General features: G+C 41.6%; 1 protein-coding gene across 4 annotated transcripts; it reads right to left on the bottom strand.

The window, feature by feature from the left end:
• Positions 1 to 642: 642 nt before the first annotated feature.
• Positions 643 to 25,626, bottom strand: HPGDS (hematopoietic prostaglandin D synthase). 4 transcript variants are annotated; one of them, XM_084785475.1, is made up of 7 exons: positions 25,397 to 25,626; positions 17,043 to 17,184; positions 14,492 to 14,584; positions 11,291 to 11,400; positions 5,101 to 5,193; positions 4,540 to 4,638; positions 643 to 1,034 (listed from the first exon to the last, which is right to left on the bottom strand). In XM_084785475.1, the coding sequence occupies exons 2-7, from the start codon at positions 17,173 to 17,175 to the stop codon at positions 867 to 869; spliced, it is 696 nt and encodes a 231-aa protein (XP_084641601.1). In that variant the 5' UTR covers positions 17,176 to 17,184; positions 25,397 to 25,626; the 3' UTR covers positions 643 to 866. The 4 variants fall into 4 exon arrangements, with proteins under 4 accessions (XP_084641601.1, XP_084641602.1, XP_084641603.1 ...); XM_084785476.1 differs by having other exon boundaries at positions 643 to 1,031; positions 25,397 to 25,622; XM_084785477.1 differs by lacking the exon at positions 5,101 to 5,193 and having other exon boundaries at positions 25,397 to 25,618.
• Between the last annotated feature and the right edge of the window lie 575 nt (positions 25,627 to 26,201).

Raw genomic sequence — 26,201 nt, 5'->3', positions numbered from 1 at the left:
TTGTTGTTTACTATATGCTTTTCACAGTTCTTTATGTATTGTCAATTATAGTTCCTTATCAGGTCAAAGTTCTGTACACCCACTTTACCTAGTCTGTAGGTTGTCTTCTCATTCCACTGACTTCTGCATTTTTGTCGTATTTTTTTGTTTTGTCTTGTTTTGATGTTAGGGATTACTGTAATCCACTATCTATTGTCTGTAGAGCACCTAACTTTCTATGTCAGTGAGCTGATGGAGGCCCTTTATCTACAGTCCCCTGAATTGCAACAGTGCTGAATTCACAGTTACTATTTTTTCTGTACCTCCATTTCTGTTGAATTTGCATTAAGCTCTAACATACCTTCCTTAGCTGTACTTTCATCTTTATGAGTTATGTCTTGTTAGCACCTATGTTGTGACATGTCAGATGTGTGTTTTTGTGAAGCAACCTGTACCCTTTGGTGTATACCTGAATAGCATGTATAGTGATGGCTAGTGATATGGTTGGCCACTGAGCATTGTTTTCTGTGTAGCAATTTGTTGATTGAAGAGCTAGCTGCAAAATCTGTATTTCACATGATTACTCACAGTTAAGACTGTGGTACCTGACACAATAGCCAGGAAGCTAGTATTGTTTAGCAAAAGCATGCGTGACAGTTGATATCAATGCAAAGCAGCATGTATTGTGAACTATTTCCCTCCAATTATAAAAAATAGTGTAAAGTTCTGAAAAAGTAAAATACTGGAGACTAAATGCCTACAGAAATAAAGACAAAACCATACAACAAAAAAATTATGCATAGCAAGCAGAAAGCAGCCAAGAGTCCTAGTGGTAGTGAGAAGCATGCTGATCATCCGCTCTCATCTGGTGCTGGGGCCTGTGTCATCTACAGTTTGGTCTGTGGCCTCTTTTGTATCCAGGTAGCAATGGCAGGGATAGCTTGGACTTTGTTCCGTAATGATACCAGCCTGGGGTGGACGTCCAACAAGTCAGGCTTTAATACCAAAAGTGTGGTGCTGCAGATATCCCAGTAGAAGTCTGCCCAAGTTACCTGCTTAAAGGAAAACAAAGACTTGGCTTTTGAATATAAAAAGCTATCAGCATTCCAAAAGTGAACTTAATTTCTTGCAAGGAACATTTCCCTTCAATTTCAAAACAGTTCTTTCTTGGTACAAAAGCTGAACATGATGAAATTAGAAACCAACAAACATTACAATGCCCAGGGGACACTCAGATGACTGCTGTCTATGATTTAGTCTAGATGCTGAGATAGACAGGTGACAGCATTCAGTCCAGTGCTACATTGTTTTGAAGGCCTGTCCAATCTCCACAAGTCCAACAGCACATTTTCATCTGACTTAACTCAGAGATGTCCATCTTTGCCAAAAGCCCTCTGTAGGAAAAGGTAGGGTCATTCCAGTTGTGTACCTGTCCAGTGTACATGCTTTAATTTTGTATGTGAAAATAGTGTGTTCCTTTTTGTATGTTACCACTGATGATTCCATATTAGCCTTTCAGGTATCCCGTGTGGCGTCTGTGCTTATTTCATTATGTTGTTTACAACATTATTTCACTGTTGTCTAACACAGCCTACTCTGTGTTTTAAGGTAGAAAGGAATAAATGGTGTGTGGGTTATCCTTTCAGGGTCTATAATTCCAAATAAAAGATTTGGGGGTAAATAGGTTATCTTTGTATCATATCAAGACAACTATATGCCTTTAATGGAATACTGGAGTTGGCCAAAGTGAAGCCTGGGTCAGCTGAGTGTTCTTCATTGTTATTTGAGCTTCATCATTGGAGTGTTACATTGGTTCCATAATCAGGCTAGCACAGTGAAGTTTGTCTTGTTATTTGCTCTCTTTCAAATTTTTATTCTTGGGAGACAGTCTGACACTAGTATGTTTTACTGGAACTCCCTCTGGAGACCAGGCTGCCTGAGACCAGCATGTTTCTCCAAGACCAGCTCTAGAGTGGGATTTAATGTCAACTAAGTTTGTTTGTGTGTGTATAATTTACTAGAGTTGGTTGCTGGTGTTTCACAAGCTTGCTGCCATCTAAGAAAGATTGCTGTGCCAGGCGTGGTGGAGCATGCCTTTCATCCCAGCACTTGGGAGGCAGAGGCAGGCAGAGGCAGGCAGATTGCTGTGAGTTTGAGGCCAGCCTGGTCTACAAAGGGTTCCGGGATAACTGAATCTATTACACAGAGAAACCCTATCTCACAAACAAAAACGAAACAACAATAGAAAGATTGCTGCTTAGAGAACTTAGTTTAGCTAAGGAATATTTATTTATCAAGTGCCTATTGTGTGGCATACCCATATCTAGGTGTTAGGGATGCAATGCCCTCCTCTGATGTAGATTTGTTTGTTTGTAGTGCTGTGGCTCGAATTCAGAGCCCTCAAACACCACTGAACCTCACCCTCAGCCTGGGGTTTTATTTTAGAAGAGACCTATCAAACAGTGAAACAGATGATGAAGGAAAAGTGCAGTAACTAATATGGGCAGAGGGACCCTTAAGAGATGAAATACATTTAACCTGAGGGTTCAGAAACACCGAGCTTAGCAGCCTTTATCTGACAGTGCAACGAGTCTAGTTTGGAGCACAGTAAAGAGCAAAGAGTGCTCAGGAATGGCCATGGAGATGCCTTACAAAGGGATTTAATAGGAAAAAAATACCAGTTCCTAGAGCTACTCAGAAAATGGGGAATGAAAAGAGTTTAGAAAAAGTTAGTGAGGAGACATGTGGGATTGTACATTGCGGTGGAAAACAGAAGATGTAGGGACACGTTAGACTGATCAGAACCATCAAAAGCACAGACAGCCCCTTTTCCTGTCTTCCATAGAGAGTGGCCCAAAAAGCTGGCAAACTCCACCTACAACAGCACTGAAGTCAGTCAGATTTGACTTCGGGGGAGCTTCGGTCTGGGTGCTGTGTGTTTGGATGTAGCATAAGCTGTCATAAGGTCCTCTGTTTTGACTTGTTTGAATACTCTGCTATTAACATTCTCTTTGAAGCCTGGATGGCTCCATCTCTAGTCAGTCTCCAGCTCATGTCTGAATCCTTGCGATACCAACTCTGGTTGCTTTGGCAGCTCATTTGCTTCTAGCATGAAAAAGTACTCATCTTCCTTGTTTCAAATTGACAGTAAGTCATTTGCATCTGAATCCCCAGCTTGTTTCTGTATTTAAGAGACCAGAGTCTGGTTATAAGGAGGTAATTATTCACACTGACTGGGTTTATCTTTGTCTCCTCCCGCACCAAAGACCCTGCTTCTTACTAACATCAGTATAATTTCTGATTTTTGCACTCACAATGTACAAATCATAAATAATACTGTTAAAGCAATACAAATAGTGCCCAAGACTAATAATTCTAATAATTAATGTATTAGCATTCTGAAAATGGTGTGTTTGTTTTTCTGAGATTCCTGAGTTCAGACTATTGTACCTTGCATTGAAGGTAGTTTTTTAAATTTTATTATTCAGATTACAACTCAATTGTTATCCCATCACTTGTATCCTCCCATTCCTCCCTCCCTCTCACTTTCACTCTATTCCCCTCCCCTAGGTCTATGACCGAGGGGGACCTCCTCCCCCTCTCTATGGTCATAGGCTATAAAGTCTCATCTTGGTAGTCTGCTTATTCTTTCTTTGAATGCCATCAGGCCTCCCCACCCAGAGGAGGTGGTCAAATATGGGACACCAGAGTTCATGTCAGAGTCAGTCCCCACTCTCCACATAACTGTAGAGAATGTCTTGAACATTGGGTAGGTCAGAAGGTAAGATTTTTTTTTTTTTTTTTGAGACTGCAACATAAAGGCTGGGGAAATAGCTTGTTTGGTAAAGTGCTTGTTGTGCAGTGTTGTGAGGAGCCATGTTTGAGCCTGAGAACCCACGGACAAAAGCTGGGTATGGTGGCAAAGATTTGTGATCCCAGCACTGGGAAGGCAGAGACAGGAACAACCCAGGGCCTCCCTGTCCAGCCAGCCTAGCCTGACTATAAGACACTTTGTCTCAGAAAACAAGGTAGACAGTGTTAACAGTGAAGTCAGCCTATGGCCTCCACATCTCACACACACACACACACACACACACACACACACACACACACACACACACACACATCCTCACATGCACAAATAACCCAGTAAGTAGCCTTTATATACTCTTACATATGTGACACAGATTGCTTCACTTTCTTTGGATTTTTAAGATAGCTTTTAAAAATTAATGTATATAATTATATAAAGTACTTCATGACTCCAGGTCAGACCTATGTAAAGAGTTAAGTTTAAAGAAGTTTAGCAAGTTTTTTTTTTCTTCTCTAGTGTAGTTTCTGAGTAATTATTGCCCCCTGCCCCCCACCACAATCCTTCTTTTTTTTTTGGGACTGGGGCTCATGTAGCCCAGGCTGGCATCAAGCTTGTTATGCAGCCTCTCATGTGTGTGTGTACTGTCATACCTTGCTGGAATAACATTTTTTGCTTAGTAAGGTTTTAGTTCCTTGACTTCTCTAAATATAATTGCTGACATTTTGAAACACACAAAACATACTCACATAGTTGCCAATAAACCACTCCTTGTCCCCTAAATATGTGTCCAAGTCTTTCAGAAGATGAGGTGCATGACATGTGAGCAACTCCTCGAACATCCGCTCCTAGAAGAGAGCAGACATTCTTGTGACTAATGAGAAAAATAAGTGCAATATGAATAGCAAGTTACACAGAGCGAAAGTAGATATGCATTGGTTTCTTCATAGTTATGACCTTATTGAGACCCAGGCCTGACTCAGTCATTTATTACTCAAGTTTTACAAGTACATTTATTGTGTGTGTTTGGTGTGTTTTTGTGCTTGTGCCACAGAGCCTGTGTGGAAACCAGAAGGCAACTTTTGGGAGTCAGTTCTCTCCTTCCGCCATGGAAGAGAGCAAACCCAGCCACTCAGGCTGGGTACTGCCCAAGCACCTTGTACCCGCTGACCCATCTTGCCAACCCTATTACTATAATTCTAAGTGTCCTTTCTTATGCTTGATAGCTCTGAGTTTCCGGTCTCTTCTTCAGAAGACTGTGAGCTGAGTTTTGCACCTGAGAAGGATATAGAAAGTTGTCTGTTTCTTACTATTTCCAAGCGCTCACCGCCGCTGCCATTCAGTGATGAAACCGGAACATCGTAATTACCTCTGTCCTGCTTGTCTCCAACCTGCGCATTACTCTTTAGATGAGAAAACAAATATAGACACACTATGTAGCTAAATAATTAGTACTCATACTAAATTCAAGGGCGGATCTAGTGACCAATATCCAGAGACATATTGTTTCATTGAATCCTTTAAAATTGGAACAAATTTCAGCAACAAACACAGAAATGTCAGCAATTGTTATAGCTCGTGCGTTTTTTCCAGCACATATATTGACGATATTTTTCAGGCAGGCTCGTGGGATGGCCACGCTTGTAATACCTGCACTCAGGAGGTGGGGGCAGCAGAGCTACAAGTCCAGCCTGGGCTGCATAGATGTCACACCTGTCTCACCAAAAAGAATGCTTCTTCTACCATCTTACTGCAGTATTTTGATAAGGCCACCTGACCAGTAGGTGGCAGCAACCGCCTCTGATGCCTAGACAGAGATGCTATAGTCCTTAGCTATTGATGCCTCTGCAACATGCTCTTTTGCATAATGTGCTCCTGAAACCAAGTTCAAGTCTTCTGAACCTGTTTGAGAGACTTTTAAGATAGCACTGATGACTGTGTTCCGCACAAAGCTGGAGTGTACATTTTATTGGCAATGGCCAGAGGACACACTCCTCTGGGAAGTGCCCTCTGTCACAGATCCTCAGGCACAGAAAGGTCGAAAATGAGAGAAAAGCAAGCTGAGAAGGTGGCAGACTGCCTAGCAGTGGAGTCTTTGGGACACTGGATAAAAATCTTTATACCCAAGTTTTTTTCTATATTGGGGAGCATGATGTATTTGTCTGTGGGTTTATAACGATATGTGAAATAGATGTCACACCAGACAGATATAAGGGCAAAGTAACACTTAACTAATGTAATTATAGTAGCTGATGTTTAGTGAACACTTTCTCCTTGTTATATAGATACCTATACACTGTCACTTAATGCTTCCAGCATGCTTTGAAGGAGAGCCCCTTTTGTCTATACTTCACACTCAAAGAATTTGAGCTGTGATAAGGGAAGTCTCTGTTAAAAGGGCAATGGGACTCAAATATATTGTGCCAAAAAGTCTTTTACCCTTCTGTCATCAAAGCTGAGCTTTTAAAGACTTTGTCCTGGGGTTCTCTCTCTCTCTCTCTCTCTCTCTCTCTCTCTCTCTCTCTCTCTCTCTCTCTCCTCTCCTCTCCTCCCTCCGTCTCCCTTTTCTCTCTCTCCACATATTCCTAACATACTTTATTTATATAAATACTTTATGCCTAAATATCTTCAACCATCTAAATAGCATTTAGAATGCAGATGCTTAAGTAACGTGACGAGTGTCACATTGGTTGTTTCAGTCTGCGGCTTTTGGGCTTGGGCTGGCTCTCATGTGTACTCATGTTCAGGGCAGCTGCTGGCACAGCGACATCACACCCCAGGAGATTGAGACCACATAGTCTGAGGGAGACCACTGGTTTGCATGCCTTCCACAGTCCTTCCCATCTAAACCCCTGAGCCCAAGAGTCTCTGTGTCCTCAACTGGGAAATAAGCTCCTGCCGGAGCAGTCAAGCCTGTGTGATCAGGCCATGGGTTCTAGCGTTTTGCCAGGTGGGTGGCTCAGATCACATTCTTACACTTGTCCGACTTTGAGCACCTTCCAAACTACCATGGCTGCCGCTGCCTCTTGAGCATGGTAATGAAATGCCTTTCTATCCACTAGTGATACTGCCAGTGAGGGGACCAGAGGGTTGCCTGGTGGTGAGATCTGATAATGCAGGGTCCTGGCAGTTAAAAGGGTTTGTCAATCTGTCCATTTCCCTTAGGGCTTCCCCCAAGACCCAGCTATTCAACTCCTTGGAATATACCCAGAAAATGCTCCTCCACACAAGGACATATGCTCAACCATGTTCATAGCAGCCTTATTCATAATAGCCAGAACCTGGAAACAGCCTAAATGTCTCTCAGTTGAAGAATGGATAAAGAAACTGTGGTACATTTACACTATGGCATACTACTCAGCTATTAAAAACAGGAAAATCCCAAAATTTGTGGACAAATGGATGGAACTAGAAATGATCACACTGAGTGATTTAACCCAGAAGCGGAAAGACTCACATAGTATATACTCACTTATAATTGGGTACTAGCCCAAAAGGCATGTCTCATGAAAGTCTTTACTCACCAGGAGATTGGGATAGATGTGAGGACATCCTACTGGGATTCTAGGTAAGAGAAATATAGGAGATGGGGAAATAGAAGGATCCAGAGGGTCCTAGAAACCTACAAGAAGAACATCATGATAGGTGGATCAGGGCCCAGGGCGCCTGCTCAAACTATTGCACTAACAAAGGACAATACAATTAGTAAACATCGAACCCCTACTCTGATCTAGCCAATGGATAGGACATTCTCCACAATTATGTGGAGAATACTGACTCTGACATGAACTCTGGTGCTCCATATATGACGACCTCCCCTTGGTGGGGAGGCCTGGTGGCACTCAAAGAAAGAATAAGCAGGCTACCAAGATGAGACTTGATAGCCTATGACCGTATAGTAGGGGAGGAGGTCCCCCTCGATCATAGACCTAGGGGAAGGGAATAGGGTGAAAGCAGGAGGGAGGGAGGAATGGGAGGATACAAGTGATGGGATAACAATTGAGTTGCAATCTGAATAAATTAATTAAATAAAAATAATAAAATTTTAAAAAAGAGTTTGTCAATCTGATATCTGTCAAGGGGACACTTCCTATTGAAGATGAGATTTTGGCAAGTATCCCAAATGAGGCCACTAGAGGGCCAGAGTAAAGAAATTGGATAAGGTGGTGGTGGATTTGACATTTGTACACAAGCTTATCTCCAACCCAACTCAACACTTGTGCACTATGCTTTACAAGATGAAATCAATATGGAGGTGAAAAGAGGAGAGAGGATGAGAACAAACAGAGTTTGAAGCTGTATAGGTGAGCGGACGGGGAAAACTGGGAACTAACTCTATGCTTAGTCAGGATACAGTCTGGGCCCGAGGAGCAAGGAAACTGAGACTGGTGAGAATTGCCGAGAAGCAGTTTTGAGAGGCTTCTCCTTCACTTCAGGCTAATTGACAGGACTCCATCCTTTTCTACAGGAGGCTAGAGGGGCCAGAACAGCTTATAGGACAGAGGGTATCGCGAATAATATACTTAAAATAGAAGAATGGGATGAGTATACCCACGCTGAACAGTACATTCTGAAGCCACTGTTGTTCTCTTCCCATTGTTTCTAGATCACTGTCTGCTCCAGGAGCTCTTGCCATTACAAGACCAGATGCTGGGGGCCGGAGACATTGGGAAGAACCTCACATAGCACAGTGTCACTCAAAATCAATAAATTATCTGTGCATGTACAGATGTAAACCACTGTCCTGCACACTACCATGGATTCTAGAGGATGGCCTAGCTCCTGACAGGGATTACAGCAAACTGGAAGTAAAGCAACTTTTGTTGGGCAAGCAATGGTTAGACAGATGACATTATATCCATAAAATGAGTACAAAATACCCCCAGAGTGAAACGAAGCACTATACAAAAAGAAAGGAGCTTGTCAGGCAGTCTCCAGAAGTAGATATGATCAAGATACATTGTATACCTGCATCAAGGGTCAAGAAATAGTCTATTTAAAAACCTGATAAGTATTAAAAGGGGGAAATGTAGAACTCAAGTGTCCAGGAGTCAAGAAGAGGGTGTTTTCCTGAAAGCACAACAAAACAAAACAAAAGCAAAAAATGGGAGGTAGAAAAAAGCCTGAGCCTCTCAAATCAGGGCTTCTACATGACAAAGAGAATAACGAGGTTTGGAGACAGTGAAGGAATTTTAAGAGAATTCAAGGATGTTTGACTTTTTTGTTGTTGTTTTTCAAGACAGGGTTTCTCTTTGTAGCCTTGGCTGTCCTGGAACCCTCTTTGTAGACCAGGCTGGCCTCAAACTCACAGAGATCCACCTGTCTCTGCTTCCTGAGTGCTGGGATTAATGGTGTGAGCCACCACCTCCCGGATGATTTTGAATTTTTTTAAACACAGTGTCATACTGAATGGGCCCAAATAAGATGGTGCCAGGGTGGAAGGATGGCTCATTGATAAGATGCTTGGATCCCTAGTGCCCACGGAGAACCCAGGCTCCCTAACACACAGTTGTAACCCTGGCATGGAGGACCAGGAATGGGAGGGGGTGCTGGCTTTGCTGGCCAGTCAGTCTAGGTGAATTAGTGACTCTGTCTCAATAAGCGAGCCAGGGAAGAACTGAGGAAGCTGTTGGACATTGATCTCTGGCCTATACATGCATGTGCACACATACGTACATTCAGACACGCACAGGAAAGAAAACGAATGGTACCTAAACCTCACCATTCCATTTCATTCTTTTCCCTTAAAAAAAAATATATTATTTGCTTGTGTGTTTTGTGAGGTAGGCTCTCGCTATATAGCCTTGGCTGGCCCAAAGTTTCCTGTGTAGACCCAGCTTGCCATGAACTCATAGAGATCTGCATGTTTCTGCCTCCAGAGTGCTGAGATTAGAGGTGTGTGCCAATGCACACAACAAAACTCACCATTCTAAAACATGTAGAACTTTAAGGAAAATAATTAGATTAGCCAAACATGTCAACAGCCCAGAGCCTGCAGTGTCTTCAGATGCTGATAGAAACACTGCTTGCCACAGAGAATTCCTTATCCAACTGTCTTAGGGTTTTTAACTTTGTGATAAACACTGACCAAAAGAAACAGAGAAAGGGGTTAATTTCAGCTTACAGCTTTCAGGTTGCACTCTATCACTGAGAGCAGTCAGGGAAGGAACTTCAGACAGGAGTCTGGTGGTAGGAACCAACGCAGAATCTGAAGTCCCAGAGGATAGCTGCTTATCAGCTCCTATGGTTTTCTCAGCCTACTCTCTTAGAGAAGAGGACCGCCTACCCAGGGATAGTCCCACCCACAACAGGTCCCTCCCTATCAATCCCTAATTAAGGAAATGCCTCACAGCATTACCTATAAGCCATTTTTTCTCCCTAACCTACTTTGTCTTCTGCCCATACATATGTTCCAGTATCCTGTCAGGTCCATGTGTTTCCTACATCAAAGACAGAGCCAAAGCGGCTACCCACAGGTGCCTCACAGATTGCTTCAGCTGGACCTGAGTTTTCCTTTCTAGCCTCGCAGATAATTCTCACAGACCCTGGACAGCAAGTAGGACAGCCTGCTCTTCCCGGACGAGACGAACAGTCCAGCTGTCTGCCTACCCCCACCCCCATCCCAATATCAATGCCCCAATGCCAGGAGGATGCAGTCATAGATGAATATGCCTTCCCAGTTGATTTGTTATCAGCAGAAGGCTGGGATGTCATGCTTCAGACCCAGGACAAGCAGCTCCAGGATCTCCCAGCATCCCTTGGTCTCTACCTGCTGCAGGGCACAGGGCATGGGCTGCATACCTGGCTCTCTACCCTGAACTTTTCAGGGCAGGGGCTTCCCCGCCCCCCTTCCCCTTCACCATACAACCCAGACATTTTGATTCTCTCTCTCATGGTGGCCAAGAACAGTTTCCTATGAACCTGCATTTTTATACTTTAACTTGTCTCGCATGAGAAGGAGTCCAGTGTCCTCATTCCCGTTTCACCACCCCTTCCTACTTTCTCATTTTCTTCTCAAGACAGGGTTTCTCTGTGTAGCCCTTGCTGACCTGGACTCGCTTTATAGACCAGGTTGGCCTCGAACTCACATGGCCTCAAACTCACAGAGATCTGCCTGCCTCTGCCTCCCAAGTGCTTGGATTAAAGGGAGGAATGTTAAGAGGTCCCATTAGCCTGTTTCTAGATTGCCTAGCAACTGCTGATGTCATCACTTGCCTCTGCCAGGTATGGGCCAGGCCGCACTCCAGGTGTGTGCAGGATAAAAAGGACCTGCTAGCCTTTTTCTTTTTCTCTCTTACCTCTCCTTCTGCCTCTCTCCTAGTGTCTTCTGGTCTCTCTCAGTCTCTCCCACTGTCTCTCTCTGTCGTGGGCTGCCACCACTTTTGTCCCCTCTTCCCCTTTTCCCATTATAAATCTCCTTTCATACCAGATTTGTGCATGACATCTCTATATATTATAACAAGGTTAACCATAGTAATGATAGTAAGCTTATCACATTACTTTTACATCTTGATTTTTCTCTGCCCATGGAAAAAGTGACATGAAATCGTCCAGTGTGTCCACCACCGCATCAGCTTGACATTGCTCCAACTCTGTCTTCCCAGCCAAATCTATGGGATAGAAAGAGGCCATTTTATATCTACCAACATGCTCAACTTAATTTACTCCTACTTATCAAATAGACAACATAGTCATGCCTTAGAAAACTCAATGTTAAGCAGTCGCAAGTCAGAAGACAGAGGTCAGCCACGGGGCTGAGAGAAAATTCTAAAATTCTATTCCCTATTCTTCTTTTTGCAGCCTGAAAAACTCCTGTAAGTATCTGGTCCTGGCTTTCACCATAAAATGTCAACTTCAAAAATAATAGAATGTCTTAACCCTGGGACAAGAAAATGCCTCGATGGAAAGCCACACGCTATGGGATCCTAAGCATCTCACCGTGAAGCTAGATAGAAGACAACCATAGCAACTACAGCTGTGTCCAGCAACCATAGCAACTACAGCTGTGTCCTGGGAGCTGGGGCTCCTCCTGATGGTCAAATACCTCCTATGGCTCAGCTGCCTGAGGCTACAGTACATTGGTTCTGTGTGTTGGATGGCATGTTTCTTCCAGTTACCACATTTCCTTCAAATTGAAACATTTCCTCCAGAAGGAAAACCGAGGGCTCAAGAGCCGTGGGAGGTAAACAAAAATGAAAACTGGGATTAAAAAAAGAAAAAAAAAGTCACAAAAACTTGCAAGTTTCTTCAGACATTTTTAAAATTTGAATTTTTATGTGCATGAGCAATTGCTTGCTTATCTGCTGGTACACCATATGCCAGTGGGTCCGAAGAGGGTGTTGGATCCCCTACAGCTGGCGACAGTTGTGAGCTGCCATATAGGTGCTGGGAACCCAGCCCAGCTACTCTGGAAGAGCAGCCAGTACTCTTAATTGCTGAGCCATTACTCCAGCCTCAACTTACAAGATCTTCAAAGCGTTCAATTAAAAAAAAAAAAAAAGTAAACAGTGGCTGATGATTTCTTTTAATTTTTTTTCCTCATCATTTGTTAATCATTTTTTTTTTTCAAACAAGGCATTGATCTTTCTAATCTTTTCCTCAGTGGTGTCAATTTGAAATGATTCAGTATGAAAGTCTTGTAAAATTGACTGCTTTTGTACAACTGTATCACATTTCTAAGTGTCAATGAACTATGCTGACGCTGAATGTCTCTTATAAACACCTCCTCAGTGATGCTGTTCAGGGTGAAGGAACATGCTTGTTTCGCTTTCTTGTAACTCTCACATATGATTTCCAAGAACTGATTCTCCTCATTAACCTGAAACTGCCTTTCACCATCCCCCTCACACTCTCCCAGGCTTGGCTTGACTTCAGTCTTACAGGCTTTAGCAGTTACTTTCCAGAAGCTGATGCCTTGGTCTAAGCCTATGTCTAAGCTGTAGGCATCTCTAAAGCTCCTTTGCAAATATTTGGAGCTTTGTTCCCTCCTGAACTTTTAGGCATCAAATTACCCAGACACCACACCTCAAACCAACTGTTGCCTTTTAATCCAGGAGGGCATGGCTCCCACTGTGAGTTAGCCCCACAGGAGCTAGGGCCCCATAAAGCTAAAGGTATTGCAGACTGAGGAAGCTTTTTTTTTTAAATTTATTTTATTAATTTATTCTTATTACATCTCAATGGTTATCCCCTCCCTTGTATCCTCCCATTCCTCCCTCCCTCCCTTTTCCTCCTTACTCCCCTTTTACACAGATCAGAGAGGGAGAACACAGGAGTGCTTGTGGGTGTTTGTGACTCCGCCCCCCTCCGAACACCCCCCCAACGGGCCCCGAGAATGACTAAGCCTACCTCCTGTGCTCTCCTGCCCTTTCCTGTAGTCTAACCCTACAAAGCTTCTGCAGACTTTCTCAGACTTTTCCATACACTTTCTGAGGCCACCGGGGCTATTTCAAAAATCTCTACAGTGTGTCCCACAGTCAGGCAATTCAAGAAGAAAGTATCAGCAGGATAATAGTTCTACAGGTGTGCCTGGTTGTACTACAATCGTTAGGGAAGTCCAAGTCCTGGATTTTCTAACCAGGTTCAATGTATTTTGCTAAGTAGTCCTCCTTCTCTACCCTACAAACACGATGAAGGTTTTTTGTTTGTTTGTTTGTTTGACTGGCTGTTGTTGGGATTTTTGTTTGTTTTGTTTTGGTCTTCTCCTTCTCCTTCTCCTTCTCCTTCTCCTTCTCCTTCTTCTTCTTCTTCTTCTTCTTCTTCTTCTTCTTCTTCTTCTTCTTCTTCTTCTTGCTTTTTCTGTTTACTTGTAATGCTCTAAGATGCTGTCATCTCTGTTACCCCTTACTCACTGCCCTGGTCGGGTGTTAAGGAGGCCTCGGTGATACCCAGTAGAGTTAAGTGTACCACTTTCATATGTTTTTCAGCATGATCAGCATGAAGGATACTGAATTATAATTACAACAGTCCAATAAGGCCCAGCCTTCACGTGCTGTATGCATTTCTGGCTATTTTTGCCTAAATCATAATACTTATCACTACTGTGACATACCAGGCCAAATTTCTAGATTCTAGAAAAGACGTGGTGGCAATGTAGTGTGATATAGGAGGGGGAAGGTACAGTGTAAATGAGATTATGTAGTCTAATGTGGCAGCACTCGCCTGTCATCCAAGCACAGGGAAGGCTGTTACAGCAAGGACAAAGATTTAAGGCCAGCGTGGGCTGAATAACAAACATTAGGCAAGGCAAGACTACATAAGATGACCCTGTACATAAAAATATAAAATAGCAAAGTAAAATAGCTGTCTACAGCATTCTTACAAAGTTCTACTACCATAAATGCTGAATTAATATTGTTTCAGTCTTCATAGCCATTCTTAATTGCACCATAGTTAAAAATACAGTTTTGGGGTGTTTGTTATTGTTGTTTTTGCTTTTGTTTTGTTTTGTTTTGTTGTTTTTGTTTTGGTTTTTTAAGATAGGGTTTCTCTGTGTAACAGCCCTGGCTGTCCTGGACTCACATTGTAGACCAGGCTGTCGTGGAACTCACAGAGATTTGCCTGCCTCTGCCTCCCGAGTGCTGGGATTAAAGGCATTCACCACCACGCCAGGTTAAAATGCACAGTTATTAAATAAGTGGCATAAAGAAGCACCACATTTTTTTCAGTTATTGAAAGCCTTAGCTACAATAAGTATATTACCTGTGTTTTTGGTCAAATATCTCGCTATTGCAAGGCTCTGATGAAGCTTAAGTCCTTCCACCTCCAAAACAGGGATTTTGCCAAATGGAAGAGCTACAACAGAACAAGTGACGAGTCAGTGGCAGAGCAGAGAACAGAAGGATGGGAGAACACAGGATGACAGACACAAGGTATCTCTTAAGGCCATGGAAGTCTTAAATATACAATATATGCACACACCCATGTAAACTTGAAAATATCCTCACTTTAAAGAACACTATACTATTTGGGCTATATCCAATCCCCTCAAAACAGTTCTTCTTAAAGGGGACAATTTTACATTTTCTAGTGCCCTCTTTTACATTTTGTTAGCTTTGAAACTGGATACAAAGTCAGTTAAATAATTGGTTGTACGAATCATGTTTGTGGGCAGGGCATGTAGCCCAGTTGGTAGAGTGCCTGACTAACAAGTGGAAGGCTTCACAAGTCTCTGAGTTTGATCCCCAGCACTGCATAAACTGAGGCTGCTGGCTTATGCTTATAACCTTAGCAGATTAAAAAATAATAGTAACAAAAATGTTTATGGGGATGCCACGTGTTATCCTGCCTTATTGTCTCATTATACGTTGATTTAAAAGACTTTCTTAGTCGTATTTTTTGCGTTATGAGTGTTGTGCCTGCGTGTATGTAAGTGCACCATGTGTGTGTTTTGCCTGCGTGTATGTAAGTGCACCATGTGGGTGCAACATCTTTGGAGGCTAGAAGGGAGAGTCAGGTCCCCCTGGGACTGAAGTTACAAATAGCTGTGAACCTCCATGTGGGTGCTGGAAAGTGAACCCCAACACCCTGCAAGAACACCGACTGCTCTTAACCACGAAGCCATCTTTTTTTTTTTATCACATACTTAACTTTTTATAAAACCTGTGTTTTGAAACTTCATCAATTTTGTAATCTCAAAACAGATCTCATGAGTTATATTAAAAAGTACTTAAACAATTATAGAGTCTGATTTACACATGAACTAAGAAAGTTTTAACCTAATCTTATTTTGATGAAAAGCAATTTGAAGTCTATAATAAAAGATGAAAGAACTTTGTAAAAATCTAAGACAGTCATAGCAGATAACATTAATACTCTATCAGTAAATTTCACTTTTTCTGACTTGAACCTCTTACTTTCATGAGAAAGTAATGTGCTGCTATTATAGAAAATTAATAAAATTTAAAGCAAGAATATTTCTTCCAGACAGCTACTACCTTTTCCATATTGTGTTAGTTAATCTCACAAACTTTATTAGATTGTGAGCCACCTGCATTAATATCCATATCTATCTGTGTGGGTCCTTTCCACAGATGACCAGATCATGAGTCTTGGTCTCAGTGAATAGTGTAGTGCATTGGGCCATTCTGGCTTTAGATTCACTGTTATGAGGTGGTGGATGTCTGGGAGTGGCCTTGCTGGTGAAAACAGGCTGCTGGGACTTGCCTTTCTTCTCGGCTGGAGTCTCTCCATCAGTTACTGTCTCTCAGCCCTCACATGTTGAGCAGCTTTGTTCCATCACACCCTTTCTAGAGTGATGTTTCTCTCTTTAGGCCCTGAGCAATGAGCTGACAGCACTGAGACCTCTGACTAAATCCATCCTTTAAATTCTTCCCCCATTTCTGTCACGATCATGAAACACTAAATATTTGTATTTTAAATATTAAAAATACTTTTAAATATTAAAATAGTCAAATATTTTAAATATTTAAAATAAACCATAAGCCAAATTATACAAAGTCCTTTTCTCTTACTTGACCGCATCGTTAAAACTGTTCCGTATCAATGGGCCTCCATCATTTGAATGACTATGAGGTCTTCACCATGTGTACTGCCTACAATCTTCTAAAAAGTATCCTGGGTTTGGGTGCATAATTAGTTTGGAAAGAAGTAAAAGAATAAAGTGACACTTATAAGTCATGCACCTCACACAAGCACTGGGAAAGGCCTCCATACACACACTGGGTGAATACAAGTTCAGTTTCGATCACTTTGGGCAGAAGCAAAGTTTTGATTACCGACCCAGTGATCGCACCAAATACTTCCCAAGGCCCCGAGGTGCTGTGAGCAAAACAAGAGTTCCAGATAAAATGAACGTGGTCTGATGGGCTTCATTTGAAGCACACGTATAGTCAAGAGGGAGACGGTATAAGGAGCTTGAGAGAAAAGATGGTCCTGGACATGTAACATGCTACCACGTCTTCAAGCACTCAACCTTGAGAGATGGCTGTTAACTGTGGCCTTATTTTGTAAACAGGGATCTGATGTTTGGGGAAGTTTAATATCGCCTCTGTAGAGGTGATATTCAAGTGTGGTCAGCTGCCCAGGTGTTTCTACAGTCCTATGAGCCACATATTGAGAAAAAGTAAAGCCAGAGCAAGCTCAGAGAGCAGTAAGCATCTGTTCAGCTTACCTGAACAGCCGCTTCTCAGTGTGAAGCACTGTGGAATCAGGCTTGCATTTCTTGGAGGAAGAACGGAAAACCCTGAAATACACTCTCCCTGAATGAGCCGGAACGGTTTGTGCTACTCACTTGGCTTGATGTTTGGCCAGTCAGCTTGTTCTATTCTGTAATCTTCATACTTTATGTCCAGGTAAGCAAATATATAACGAATAATTTCCGCTCTCCCCCTCATATTAAAATAAAACAGTTTGTAGTTTGGCATGGTGCGATTCTGGAAGGAGAAAGAAAGAAAAAAAAAAGGACAGCATATTGTTTTTTAATTTTTAAAAGTTCTTTGATAGTTTTACACTTGTGTGCATATATAATAAATTTTAGTCATTCTTCTCAATTACTCTCTTTCGTCCCACCTCTCTCTCCATCTGAAACTGCTCCTCTTCCCAGCAAAACTTGAGATCACTGATTGCTCATAAAATCACAAAGTGAGCCCATAGAAAACTCACAAAATTTGAATGACTTACATTTCACGAATATAGCTATGGAATGCATAAAGTTTTATAATGACCAGAAAACTAACAGACATTTTCCCTTGAGACTGAATTATACTGTTACTCTATGTCTTTGGGCTAGTTTATAGTGGTTCCCTGAATTTTAAAGTCAACTTTAAAATTACAGATATCAATACAGATTTAAAGACGAATGTGTATATATGAAAAATTCTTAGTATAATACTAAAGCATTGTTAACATTATTAATTACCTTAAGCTCTCATGTGGTAGACAACAAGAGTCATTGGCCACCATCCACTGATGCAATAATTGTAGCAGTTACATGAAAATTGTTCACTTATGTGAGAATTAAAATGATTTGTTTTCTGGGCTGGAGAAATGGCTCAGTGGGCAAGTACACCTGATGACCAGAGTTCAGTACTTGGAACTCATGTTAAAAAGTCAGATGCAGTAGCTCATGGCTGCGAACCTAGGGTCAGCACTACTCTGGTCACAGGGAGTGTGGAGACAGGAGAATGGGCCTAAAGCTTGGTGCATACAGCACAGTGGCAGAAACAACAGGAGAGATTCTGCCTCAAAAACTAGATGGAAGGTCTGGAGAGATGGCTCAGTGGTTAAGAGTGCCACCTGCTTTTCTACAGGTCCTGAGTTCAATTCCCAGCAACCACATGGCGGCTCACAAGCCATCTATAATGTGATCTCATGTCTTCTTCTGGCCTGCAGGTATTCATGAAGATAAAGTACCCATATACATTAAATAAATAGATAAATCTTTGAAACAAACAAACAAACAAAAAACAAAAACAGGGTAGGTAGGGAGGGGAAAGGAAGAATTGCCCCAAAAGCCAGTAAGCTTGTATGCTGGCTAAGTCTGGCCACCTGTGTTCTATCTTCAGAACCTTCATGAAAGAGAAGGGAAGGGAGAGAACTGACTCTATAAATATATCCTCCAACCTCTACCTACGCAGCATGGCACATAGACATTATGTACACATACGCTCACACACACACACACACACACACACACACACACACACACACACACACACACACACCCCACACAAATTAATTAACTATTTAATAATGTTAACTGATAAAGATCTTTTAAAAATATACATTATGAAATTGTAATTCTTACTGGAAAGTGAAAATGTATTTGTTATAACTTCTTAATACATTCTTTCAAATATCAAAACAACAACAAAAAAATACCCTGCAGAGTGTGAATTGTTATTCCTAATTGAAGTTTGCGTTGAAGAGCTTTTTATAAAATTTAGTTATCATATATCATTTTCTACAATTCAAAAAACAATGTATTTCTCCTTAAACACATTGTATATATGTTTAGATGCATATGTCCATTTCATTAAAAATTAAATATGCAACCCTTTTTCAGTCAAATATCCCCAAATAACAGTGCCCACCCTGTGAATAGTGCACATAAAGGCTGTTTTGTTAGTACTATGTGGTTATGCTATTTTGTATTGTAGCTCACTCAAAGAAGACTTTAACTCTTTCAGCTCTCTGTGTTTCTTTGGAAACATATTGTTCAGTATGAGCTTTGGAGACACAAGCCCATCTGACAGATGCTTATCTTTCCCTCTGGAACATTCTTTCAACAGTTGTAGCATTAAAGTCCCTGTGCTTTGCATAGCACATTCCTCAGCCCTTGTATGACCACATTCCACTTAAAGGAGAAGCTTCTTGGTATACGGGTGCTGAGTTCCCAATTTGCAGGCTTGTGCTTTGCAGGCAACACACGTGTATTTTGACAGTATTAAAAAATAGACAAAGTTTAAATGCGGATGGAAATAATTATTGATTCTAAAATATTTTAATATATTTGATAAGGATTTACACAAAAAATAAAGAACTGCAAGTGAATGTGTACATGACCAACTAAATATTGAAAGAAATTTTACAATAAACACTGAGAGAAGGCTTAGTGGATTATCTAGCTATCTAGAATGATTATTATTATTATTATCATTATTAGTATCATTATTATTATCATTATCTTCACTTCACTTAGCAGTTCATCTCTGTATCTCTGTGGTCATAATCCCACTCTATTAAAGTATTCTTGCTTCAAAGGACAGAGGCAGGATGTGCCCCTACCAAGTTCACTGAGTGGAGAAACAGGGTGGGGCTGGGCAGGTGTGTGTGTGTGTGTGTGTGTGTGTGTGTGTGTGTGTGTGTGTGATTCCCCACCCCACCCTGTACTATCTCAGTGGCCTAGGGCACTTGCCCTTTTTTAGCTTTAGCTTCTTCACCTAAATAATTGTATTGAAAATAACCTAAAAGGCCCCCATTCACTGGAGCTCAAGGAGCCCGGCACCTCCTTCAGTTGGCTGCTCTAGGGGCAGTCACGATTGTGAGTCCTGTGGTCACCATGCTTTAGTGCACAGCCCCACGCCCATGTCCACTGGGGCAGCCATATTCAAACAAGTGAAACAAAGACACAAGAAAATGGAGGAGACTGGTTCCTAGAAAAAGCCTTGGTGGAGAGAGATGAAGGAGGCAGGGTGTATGTGGCTGGAAGTTATTATACACATGAACAAAATTGCCAAAGAGTACATTAAACAAACGTTTCCATATGGCATGTGACATGCAGTGTGATCTCAGAAGACATGAAAAGGAGGAGGGGGCCTCTACAGAGTTCTTTCCCATAGTGAAGGGTATGAGGCTGACTTATGTGATTTCATTGGACTCAGGTCTTCAAGATCATGTCATTTGAGAACTCACTCTGAGGCTAGCACAAAGAAATGAAAAGCTGAAATATAAAAGGAAAGTTAAAACATATGTGATTGAGTTCAACACATGCAGGCAGAGCACTGTATACATAATAATAAATAAAATACATCTTTAAAAAACAAAACCAAACAATGACAAACCACAGCGAGCTAACACTACAGTCCAACACCTAAAGGAAAAACTTTAGAAGTGTGTGATGTGACCAGGCAAATAAAAAAGAAACAAGTACTGGTTTGGCAATTAAGCTATTGCTGTGGTTTTACAGGGAAAGCTTATTCAGTCACACAGAGAAAGGTGATTCCTTATCTCCCAAAGTAATCTCAGAGAAGACAACATTAGGAAAAAGGCAGACATTTAAAAGAAAATTTCTGGATCATTTTATTAGCATATGTTTAAACATCATAAATATTGGTTATTCAAGCTAGGCGTGGTGGTGCACTTGGGAGGCAGAGGCAGGCGGATTGCTGTGAGTTCGAGGCCAGCCTGGTCTACAAAGTGAGTCCAGGACAGCCAAGGTTACACAGGGAAACCCTGTCTTGAAAACAAACAAACAAACAAACAAATCAGTTAATCAAAGTTAGCAGCATATGAGTAGACAGAAAAGGATTAATGGCAGGGTCACAGTGTTCGAATGGATGTCCAGCTATGTGACAGGCTACACTGACAGACAAAAGCAAGCCACACTAATCTCAACAAAGGCCAAGTAATGACTTTCAAAGGCATTTCTGGGCTGGAGGGACAGATGTAGACTTAAGACCCTGCAGAGGACCCAGGTTCAGTTACCCACATCTACCTTGGGTGACTCACAACTTCAGATCCAGTGGCTCTGATGCCTTTTGGCTTCTGACTGTGTCTGTACTCATGTGCACATACCCACACACATGTGCATAATTAAACTAAATCATTTTAAAATACATTAAACATCACCATTCAGTTGTGATCAAAACTCTTTTTTTCCCCAAGATATATATTATTTTATTAATTTGTTCTTGTTACATCTCAATGGTTATCCCATCCCTTGTATCCTCCCATTCTTCCCTCCCTCCCATTTTCCCCTTATTCCCTTCCCCTATGACTATTCCTGAGGGGGATTACCTCCCCCTGTATATGCTCATAGGGTATCAAGTCTCTTCTTGGTAACCTGCTGTCCTTCCTCTGAGTGCTACCAGGTCTTCCCCTCCAGAGGACATGGTCAAATGTGAGGCACCAGAGTACGTGACAAAGTCATATCCCACTCTCCACTCAACTGTGGAGAATGTTCTGCCCATTGGCTAGATCTGGGTAGGGGTTTAAAGTTTACCGCCTGTATTGTCCTTGGCTGGTGCCTTAGTTTGAGCGGGACCCCGGGGCCCGTGATCAAAACTCTTAAGAAAACAAAACAAAACAAACTCCTTAGCTAGCCAAGAATTTGGGAAAAAGTTCCTGGACCCCAACTGAAAACTTAGAGCAAATTGTACATGACTATGAAACAAAAGATGTAGTTTTTTTCTTTCCCTCTTTCTATTTCTCTCTTTCTTTTCTGTTTTATTCTGGAATTCTTTTCTTCCCTCCCCCCCCCCCCCCCCCCCGATCATAATACTTTTTATTGATTATTTGGAAATTTTACATAAAGCACCCTATCGCACTCACTTCCCACGTATCCAATGTCCTTGTGACACCCCCCCCCCCACACAAAGCAAGAGGAAGGAGAAAGAAACAAAAACAACAGCAACAACAAACAAAACTCAGTTTCTTTAATATCAGGACTAACCATATTTGTCACACCCCCATCCCTGAGCAGACCAGTTAATTTAATAAAATACAATGGCAATAAATAACCCTGGGAATATCAAGGAGGAGATGCCTGTTATCTACATTCAAAAGCCAAGACACTTGTCCACGTCCCCTGGATGGGGAGGCCTGGTGGCACTCAAAGAAAGGATATCAGGCTACCAAGAAGGGACTTGATACCCTATGAGCATATACAGGGGGAGGAGGTCCCCCTCAGTCACAGTCATAGGGGAGGGGAGTAAGGGGAAAATGGGAGGGAGGGAGGAATGGGAGGATACAAGGGATGGGATAACAATTGAGATGTAATATGAATAAATTAATAAAAAAATAGTTTTTAAAAAAGTTATCAGATTAAAAAAAAAAAGCCAAGACAGAGCCACCATTACACCCCATCGTAAATTCCAAAGGGCAGATTAAAGAATGAAAATAGCTAAAAGAGCCAGGAGAGAACTTCACGTAACAGGCAGTCAGGCTTGTGGAAAATGCCTTGTCAATGAGGTAATGTGGTGTTCGCTCAAGTCTGGAGATGGAACACCTCAAAACAAAACTGTTCATATATGAACACCACACTCAGTAGGGACCTAAAGGGGCACGGTTAAAGAAATGCATGTCATTAGACTCTAATTTGCCTCACCCAAGAAATGTGACCTAGCTGGGCATGATGGCACACACTTTTAATTGTGACAGGCAGTCGGCAGAGGAAGTTAAAACTCTGTGAGTTCTAGGCCAGCATCATCTGCATAAATTCCAGACGAGCCAGAGCTACATAGAGAGACCTTGTCCCCAAAAGGCAAAACAAATGAAAGCTGCCCATGGGTTATTTGGCTGTGATTTGAATAGAGCCAGAGACCTCTGGCATGGGCTGGGCTCGTTTTGTTTTGTTTTTTTTCTAGTGGTTTCATTTCTGAACTTTCTGCTCCTATACTGTTGTAAGAACTCACATAGGGAGAATGGCATTTACTCCCTGAATAGAGCAGAAAGTAAAAATGTTTATCTACTTCCTTAATACTCCAAGTGAAATTGTGTGACGTTCTTGATTGAGTGGATAGGTGTTTGGGAAATAACATGTTCACTTCCTCAGCACAAAGCTGGGCAATAAAGGCCCTGGGTAAAACTCCCACTTATGAACTTACATGGCTTCCTATCCAATGTAAGATTGAATCCTTAGTATTTGCTAAACTTGTTGGGAAACAATACTTCACATGAGTTAATAGAGTTTCTTAGAAACACCCTCTCTTTTGTAATTCCATTCTGTTAGGTTTGGAGCTAATTTTGCTTTACACAATACTGATACTTTCAGTTGATTGTAACAAAATTTTGGGAGTAGTCAGCACAAAGGCAGTTTCAGTGTGATTATTGATAGAATGTGGTATAATCATTTAAATTGGGCTAGGCAGGTGTCTTATTTTGACTAAGACAATACAGTTAAAACACAGTCTAATACTTTTCGTCTGTATGCTGAAAAGATGATAGAAACAAAAAGTGTGCTCTCAAGCAGAAAGAGGTTAATATTAAATTGCTATGGTAGAGATTTTAATAAAGCTTTCATCAGCTAAAAAGAGGAGGAAACTTTTGAAATAGTTTTTAAGGATAGAAAACTTACAAATAAGAAATATCAATAATTTCATTTTTGCCTACTTCCTATCTTTTTATTAACTCATTTCATTACCTGTTTTGTGGTTTGTTGAGGCAAGCAATGGGACAGCATTAGCCACAGTAATGTCCATCAAAGTGGCTGGCCATGGAAACTGCAGCCTCATTTTTTTCTGCAGCCAGGTGGCTAATTTTTCATTTTTATCCACATTCTAGTCTTCCACTATAATCAACCTAACCTTCTTCCATTTATGCTTGCTTTTCTTGGAAGTAGTATAAAGTTTCCTCCACCAGAATTCTCAACCCAAAATGAACAATGGACTGGTTTTTAATGTTGTAGTCAGACAAACAGCCCCCATTTCTCGGCTGGTTATAAGAGCTTTGCTAATGGGGAGGAATTTCTTTCTTTCTTTCTTTCTTTCTTTCTTTCTTTCTTTCTTTCTTTCTTTCTTTCTTTCTTTCTTTCCTCAAAACAGATTTTCTTCGTGTAGCCTTGGCTGTCCTGGACTTGCTTTGTAGATCTTGAACTCACAGCGATCCACCTGCCTCTGCCTCCTGAGTGCTGGGATTAATGGCGTGCGCCACCACACCCGGTTGGAATCTCTTTCTTATCCTGTATCTTGGCCTTTACATCTTCTGTAGTGCCTATGGTTCAGCGAGATGGCCTTCTCTGGAAGGGTGATTATAAAATTCTGCATCTTGGCAGAATTCCATCACAGATGGCTGATGGCAGAGACAATTTTATACTCTATTTAAAAACAGTGGTCCAAGTGAGCTCTCACACTTTGATATTTGGAACTCTAAGATATGTGGAGTTTCCTGCCAAGTTCTTTTTACATGTCTAGTAATTCTGCACTAACTCGAGTCTGAAGTACACAAACATCTCGCACTCATTGGCACCCAGTAACAGCAACCATTGCTCCCTAACTTTTAGGGGATAGAGAGAGTACACTGACATCCCTTATTTTTATAGTGCTGGGTGGGGGTCATTTTTAGTTCAGATGTGGACAATTTACCAGTTTGGAGTGAAAAGTTTAGATCAAGAGAGAAATAGATGAAGGGTTTATTTACAATGCTATTGATTTCAAACATTGTATGTTTAATTTTGATCCGGTCAGCTGGGATCTCTATTTTCTATCAAAAATCAACTACATACCATTTTAGAGCCTTGTCTTCTGTTAACACCTGAGGATGTGGAATCAACAACACTGTTCTTTATTGTTGTTGTTGTTGTTGTTTTTGAGACAGGGTCTCTCTGTGTACCTTGGCTGTCCTGGACTCCCTTTGTAGAATAGGCTGGTCTCAAACTCACAGCGATCTGCCTCCCTCTGCCTCCCCAAGTACTGGGATTATAGGTGTGTGCCATTGCACCCAGCTCAACTGCACTGTTCTTTAGGAGCTTTGAGTTCACATTTCTGAACTGAGGTAAATGTCTTAAACTATCTTTAAAGCCAAATGGCAATATAAGGTAATTCTTGGACAAGCAAGGACACATTTCAACAAGATATGTCTTTAAGTGATAGAATGTGATTCAAATAAAACCCTGAACTTAAAAAAAGGACCATAAATGAAAATTTATATTGCTTTACAAGCTAAAGAAAGTAACCCCGGAGAGTTCTTAAAAATTAATTAAGTATGATCAAGACCGAATTTTTTCCCCTCCAATAATGATGATGTTTTGGGATTTTTAAAAACCTCCCGGATCTACAGATCTTACAGATTGTCGTTTGATTTTGACATGCTCATGAACATAAGCAAGCTTGAAGTGAGCCCATGCCATAAGATGGAGCAGACAGACCCTAGAACAGTCCTAAGCCTGGGAAGACAGGGAAGAAAGAACGAAGAGATCTCACCACTCACCTACGCAGACACTAGAAGCTCGGTCTTGTGCTGAGTCTCTGTGTCTTAGTTGGTGTCTGCACTGTGGTTTCTCAGATGAGTAAGTGATAGTCACAAGACAGCAAGGCGCTACTTCCTCCACCCCCAAAGCCTTCATTTCTCACATGTCTGACAGTCTGGCCTGTGAACGCTTCTGTGTGGCTTCTAAGGTCATTTGATAAGCTCTCTGTGTATAAATCCAACATATTTCCATAAAGGGCAGAAAGTCGCAGCCACAGATGCTTCTGTGTACAGATTGCTACACACTCTTTATTCTTAGCCTTGCACCATAGGCCTTTGGGAAGCGAGAGTACAAGTCCAGTCACGCTTTCTCACAGCGACAAGCGTGCCTTACTTCTTCATTTCACAGTCTCCCAGGAAACTCCTTGGCTTTGTGCCTTCTCACCTGGGTCTCCCTCCAGCACACCCACCTTTTGCTCATTATGTACTCTTCATCATGGTGTCTGAAATGTGAATTTTATTTGTATGACCCCCTCCCTTCCTTAAAAGTAGTACCTGTAACACCCAGTGTGTCACCGTTTCCTCTTTGGAGGGGGGGGGGAGTCTCCTGTTTCTACAGGATTGTCACGCATGTCCTAGGCACTTGTCTCCATCTGACGACTAGAGCTCTTAGTTTTGTAATTCTGCACGTGTTACACTTTCACAAGTGTTACATTCTCACGGTGGCATTCTCGTTTCTTGGAATGAGCACACACTCATTTCTTGGAAGTGGTCCATTGTTCAGAAAAAAAAAATCCTAGTTTGCAAGATTCACACACTCGTTGAG

This window comes from Acomys minous (genome assembly GCF_964271855.1).
Source record: "Acomys minous genome assembly, chromosome: 6".
Lineage (NCBI taxonomy): Eukaryota > Metazoa > Chordata > Mammalia > Rodentia > Muridae > Acomys > Acomys minous.
The sequence above is the reverse complement of the archived record's forward strand: the minus strand, read 5'-3'. Positions and strand labels throughout refer to the sequence as shown.

Excerpts from the sequence above, each read along its gene's own strand:
- HPGDS (XM_084785475.1), bottom strand. The coding sequence starts at position 17,175 with ATGCCAAACTACAAACTGTTTTATTTTAATATGAGGGGGAGAGCGGAA. Across the intron at positions 11,401-14,491 it reads ATATTTGACCAAAAACACAG|ATTTGGCTGGGAAGACAGAG; the intron begins GTAATATACTTA and ends TCTATCCCATAG. Across the intron at positions 4,639-5,100 it reads GCGGTGAGCGCTTGGAAATA|GAGCGGATGTTCGAGGAGTT; the intron begins GTAAGAAACAGA and ends GCTCTCTTCTAG.